The following is a 6,000-nucleotide window of genomic DNA, read 5'->3' as shown; positions in this document are numbered from 1 at the left end:
AAAAAAAAAAAAAAAAAAAAAAGGAAAAAGGCTGCATATGTACAGTAGCAGCGTAGCACTTGCTAGCACGCTCAAGCCCCTGGGTTTAATCCTTAGCACTGCAAAGAGAAAGAAAAAAGAATGTCACTAGACTGAGGCCCCTCAACCTTGGACCAAAGCTGTGAATCCAAACACACCTTTTGTGACTAACTGTATCAGTCACTTTGCAGTTACCAAGGATAAAACACACACAATTTAAGAAGGACAGATTCAGCTAGGGATACCCTACAGTTCCAAAGGATTCAGTTCATAGTCAGCAAGGCGTGGTGGACGCGCAAGGCAGAGGGAGCTGCTCAAGCTCTGGCAGAGCAGGCAGGAGAAGCCACAGACAGAGCTGTGCCCCACGAAGGGACGCCCCACAGCGTCCCACCTCCTGGGGCAGGCTGCCCCTGCTAAGGACACATTCATCCGGGACTCATCCATGGTTTAATCCATTGATGAGCACTGCACCCTCATGATCCAATCTCCTTGCAAAACCTCCACCTGGGAACACAGTGGACTTTGGGCCTGGGGTATTTTAGATCCAAACCATAGGATTTACCCAGGGGTTGTATAATTAGCAACAGAAAAGAGACTAAGACCGGGTTGTGACCCAAGAGCTGGGAAAGGCTGTTCATATCTCTAGGGCCTTGCTGGGCTGCCCTACAATAGGAGATTCAGGGGCTGTGGGCAAGGCCCCTGCTCCTGAGCCCTAACCAGTTAACTGGGAAAACTGGGAAAACAAAAGACACATGTCAGTCACTGGCACACATCATTAAAAAGCCAGGGTGATGCCTCCTGCTTGAGTCTGCAGCAATGCCTGCGGGTCTGCAGGAAGGGAGAGATCACAAGGCGTTCCTGAGGCAGCTGCACTACATCGAAGGCACAGTCCTCTCACATGGGATTATGGACTAGCTATGGGTTGGGTCGTGTCCATTCCAAAACAGATAAATCCTAGCCCCAGTACTCCAACATGTGACGTTCATTGGCAATATCATCTTTGAACATATAATTAGCTTAACAGCGGCCATCCTAGAGAGAGAAGGGTGAACCCTGATTCAATCTCATGATATCCTTGGAAAGACAGACACAAACAGCCAGAAGAGGCAGAGCCTGGAGTGATACTGCCCCAAGCCCAGAACTACCAGAAACTGGAAGAGGGGAGGAGGAATCCTCTCCTTGGGGTTTCGAAGAATCATGACCTAGCTTGACACCTTGATTTTAGATTCCCAACCTCCAGAACACAGAACAAAGGCCTCGGATTTTAAACCACCCAGTGTGTGTACAGTACTTTATTACAGCGGCTTCAGGAAGCTCCCACAGGCCTCCTTGCCATTCTGTGGGAAAAGGCCCTACCTCAGCCAGGTGTGGTGGCACACACCTGTAACTGCAGCACTGTGGGAGGCCAAGGCAGGACTGTAAGTCTGAGTCCAGCCTGTGCCACTTAGTGATTCAGAGACTCTGTCTCTCAAAAAGGGCTGGGAATGTAGCTCAACATGAAGGCCTTGGGTTTAATCCTCACGACCACACACACACAGGTAGAGAGATGACAGAGACAGAAAGGCAGATACAGAGACACAGAGACATAGAGAAACACACACACACACACACACACACACACACACACAGATTTTATGTGAAAAGGTGAAGAGTTGTTTCCCTGATGACACACTTGGAAGACACAATGGATAAGACCAGCTTATTAATGAGATGGAGAATGAGTGAGGCTGGGGCTGGCACTCAGGGCTTCCCTCTAGGGCCCCACGGTGATCTCTGGAACCTGCTCTATTGCCCAGTTCAGAGGCTCTGGGGTGCTGATTGGTACTTTGTTCCTTCGGTCCTGTTCCCAGCATAGCACCCAGTTTGTGGCAGGCGATAAGCAATGAAGATGGGCTGAACATCTGAAGGGTAAATGCGTAGCTGGAGACGTGGCCATGATGCTGGTGCGTGTGAGGTAAAGGTATCATCTTCATCAAGCAGATATAAGCAAGGAAAAAGAAAATCTCCTCCACTGGGGTCTGTATATTCTTTTCCTTCCTTCCTCTCTTTCTATAAGTTTTTATGTGGTGCTGGGGATGGAAAACAGGACCTCACACATGCTAGGCAAGCACTCTACCAATGCTACCTCCCCACTCCTCTCATTTTCAACCAGGCATTTATTTACCAGTTTTGTAATATTCAGGTGTGAGTCACTGACAGGTAACTGCACCTGCTGCCTCTTCGAGGGCTCCTGGTCCATGTCTCCCTATGCCTACGCGACTCCAGGAGGAGCCTCCCTACCTTTGCATCTCTAATAGCTGGCTCCAGCAAGATAGAGCCCCACAGTGATTTGAGCCACCTTTCAATGCCAGAGAACACAGAAGCTCACGTGGTAGGGGCAGGTGCGCAGATCTGTGCTGAATTAAACCGGCTGAAGTCTGCACAGGAGTGCCACTCACAGCGGGCGCAGAGCCACAGCTGTACTCATACACATGGGGTGTTTGCAGCTCGCCACCCACAGTGCTGTCGCACCTGTGCCTCTCCGGGCTTTCTCCTCTTGCAGTTGCTATTCTGCAAGCTGGCAGTATCCCACAGGGTGCAAATCAGAACAAACACAACAGCAGCTGTAAGACTGCTCTCTGCTCTCTGGGAGTAAGAACAGAAGTCAGGAAGGGAAACTAAGGAGGAATTATGCAGAGATTGTTCTAGGAGAGAGAGCAACTGACGCTCAAGGTGCTGACTTCAAGCTCCCAGGTGCTCCCACCTGCTTCCAGGATGAAGCATGAACTAGTTTAGAATGTTTCTTCTCCCATCCTTCCACCGAACTGATGTACATTTTGTCCTAAAAATATTTTTAAGCCCTGTCGGTTCATCTTTTAGCTGCTTCCGGAATGAGTGCTACCCTCCCTGACCACAGCAACCACTTCTGACTCCTTCTAACTAAAAATACCTTAGGTAAGCAACATTTTCCCCGTATGAGATGTTAATCAAAAATCATGCAAACCTGAGCTGGATTTTTCATGCAGAGGACAATCATGCATACACAGCTGTGGTCAGAAACCTGCCCCAGTACTCAGGGTCCCTTCTGCTCCCAGTGAAAAAGTGCGCACAGTTCAGCGCCTGAGAGCCTCTCGGGGCCGTAGGTGGGCCCGGGCACTCACCTGCTCGGTCTCCACGAAGTTGGACACATGGCCATCATCGTTCACGCCACGGGTGTGGAATCGAGCACCGGCGCGCTCACAGCTGATGCGAGAGATGAGACAGGCCTTGGCCTGCTTGTGCGAGGCATACACGGTGCGGATAGCCACCACGCCGCAGATGACCTTCAGCAGCCAGTCACAGCAGCTCACCTGGTGCTGCCGCAGGGGCATGTGCAGCAGCTGGTTCCTGCAAAATGGAGCCCCACACAGCTTAGGGTCACCTTGTCACTTCCTGCAAACACTGCACTCAGTCTGCATATAGATAAGGCACTGGTGGGGGACCTGGTATTCTGCTCACGACCCTGTAGTAGGGACACGCACACCCCAGCAGTCATGTTCTTCAGAGAGGCCCCCAGTGGCAGGGCCGGGGTGATATGTACAGGGGAAGGAGGAAGAAGCCCTTTCCCAAGGCTGCCACCAGTTGTCAAAAAGGACAGACAAAGGCAAAACTAGTGTGGGCAGGCACCTTGCAGGGAATTTCAAAGGAGCTTCTATTTCGAGGCTACCACATTTCATACTAGGATTCATCAATAAAAAACTTAATCATGTTTTGATGAAATAATAACCATGGCCAATCATAAAATGACAAATGATTAAAAAATCATTAAATACATACTTAATGAAATTATGTACATCTTTACAAATAGATGGGGTGAATATGATGAAAACATTGTAAACCAATCCAAAATAAAGAGACAAGAGAAAAATAAAGCCTGACAGGAGTTCCAGTTTCTCCTCCACATACTTGGAGGCCTGTCCCAGGCTCAGCAGTCCATGGTGACCGTGGTGGTGAAAGCAGCCGGCAGGTACAAGCACACACAACACCACCCTCCATGCGTGGACAGCAGATTAACTCACTACATCCTTGAAGGAAGCCCATGTGAAAAGCATGACTGGAAACCCACTTTAAGATAAAGTAACCAAGGCATAGGAAGCAGAACATGTGCCCAGGGGCCCGGGGCTGTGAGCCGGGCTGGCGCCCCTCAGCCCAACCCCTGCGGATGAAGGCCTTACATTTACACATAGTCATGTCACCCTCCCACCTCCATCCACCTGCCCCCCACCACCACCATGCATCCCAGAGACCTGAGCTGTGTCATTCTGTCACCAGGGGACTCTTTCCTACAGGGTCTGAAGCAAATCTAGGTCACAATGCCCTACTTGTTTAAAAAAAAAAAGACAACCCAATTCCTGCCCTTGGCCTTCCCTCAAAGACAGCAGCATGTTCTCATTGCTACGAATGTGTGCTGTGAGTTCTGGCAGACCCCTGGCTTCTCCAAAACCTCTGCTCTGGGGCCACAGCACTTTCACCCCACAGGCAGTCTGGCTCCCACCGACTTCCCACAGTCATGGGGCTCCTCTGCATGAAAAATGGTGACTGTGAAGTACAATTTTATAAAACTATGTCTCCTTTAGAGTCACTCTAAACCTCAGGTGATAAACCACATTACTAATAAAATATTAAATCCACCTATGGCATCAAGGCCAGGCCTCCAGATTCCAGATCTGTTAGAGAGACAGCTCAGGCCTCTGTCACCAAGAGGCCTGAGGGGAGGAGCCTTGTGCCAAGTGGATAACTCCAAATAACCTCTGCTAAGGACATCCTCTGGACCTCAGGAGGAAGAGATCCAAATCTACAAAGGAACACAGAGCTTTGCATTTCCTGCTAGGACTTGAGTGCCCTAGGAAGCAACTTTTAGTATGACCAAGAATCAACCTGGAAAGCCCACCTCCCCCTGCTGCCCACTCTCCCCCACTTATGGGCCAATTGCAGTGTAGACCCCACCGATTCCTGCCGTGGGTCTCCAGACCTTAGCCACTGCACCACAGTATAGCAGATGTAGGTGGTGTAGCCTGCAATCACTCTGCCTGGGGATGTGGCTGTGGTCAGTTGTATAGTGTCTGCCCTGAGCTCCGACACCAATGCCCTGGAGCGGGTACCTGGTGCCTCCACAGTTGCTTTCTCTTTCCCAACCCCAAATCCAGCCTGGACCAAGATTCCCATCACTGTTGTTTCCTTCTGTCTCCCAGAGATCTGAAGGCTGCAACACTGGCTAGCAGGCCTGAGGCTTGTCCCACATAGTCACTGCCCCCTCTTGGCTCCTTCACAAGACATGGCAGGGTCTTGACTCCAGGGCCCAGAAAGCCCATAGATATTCATAGGGCCATCTGCTCATAGCCATGTCCTTACACAAAGCAAAAGCCAGATGACCCTAAACATAGAGAGACCCAGCCAGATTGGGTCTGTTGATGTCCCTACAAGTTACTTTTTGGGCACGTTGACTCAATTTTCCCAGAGACAGGGCTGGTTTAGCTTGTACCACTAGCCTGGACTCTAGAGCTAGAAAGTCTAGGTTCAAATACTCGCTCTGCCACTTGCAGAAAAAAATTCAGCAAAATTCCCATGTCCTTTCTTGCCTCAGTTTCTCTTTCTGAAAGGCAGGGTAACAGACTCTAACTCATATATTATTACGAGGATTCTGAGTTGTCACTCCAGAGAACTTAGACTGGTACCTGAGGCACAGTACTTTGTAAATGTCACCAGGAAATATCTGGACCCAGCAGGTACCTGGCTCTGGAGCCACCCAAAGAAGTAACCCAGGCAGGAGCACGGAGCATGCTCCAGCGCACAGGGACACACGCGCAGATGCCGGCTCAAGTGCTGCTTCCCTACAGAGCAAACTTGCTTTCTAAATCTGTAAGAGATGACTTAAACCCATTTCCTGAGCTCACAGGGAAGGGAACTCGGGTTAGTTTTTCTTTCATCCTGCAGAGAGAGTGGGTATGGGTCTCAGCTCTCCAG

The 6,000-nt window shown here is 50.0% G+C and overlaps 1 protein-coding gene across 8 annotated transcripts in view; it reads right to left on the bottom strand.

Moving 5' to 3' along the window:
• The window catches only part of Synj2 (synaptojanin 2), a 110,795-nt gene that overhangs the window by 64,842 nt on the left and 39,953 nt on the right, over nucleotides 1–6,000 (bottom strand). For all 8 annotated transcript variants that reach the window (XM_023712182.1, XM_023712184.1, XM_023712180.1 and 5 more), the window contains one exon: nucleotides 3,159–3,384. In XM_023712182.1, coding sequence (XP_023567950.1) covers nucleotides 3,159–3,384 — 226 coding nt within the window. The remainder of the gene's footprint in view (nucleotides 1–3,158; nucleotides 3,385–6,000) is intronic.

The sequence above is a fragment of the Octodon degus genome, unplaced genomic scaffold (assembly GCF_000260255.1).
Source record: "Octodon degus isolate 3935 unplaced genomic scaffold, OctDeg1.0 scaffold00024, whole genome shotgun sequence".
Lineage (NCBI taxonomy): Eukaryota > Metazoa > Chordata > Mammalia > Rodentia > Octodontidae > Octodon > Octodon degus.
This window is presented reverse-complemented; position numbering and strand designations above follow the sequence as displayed.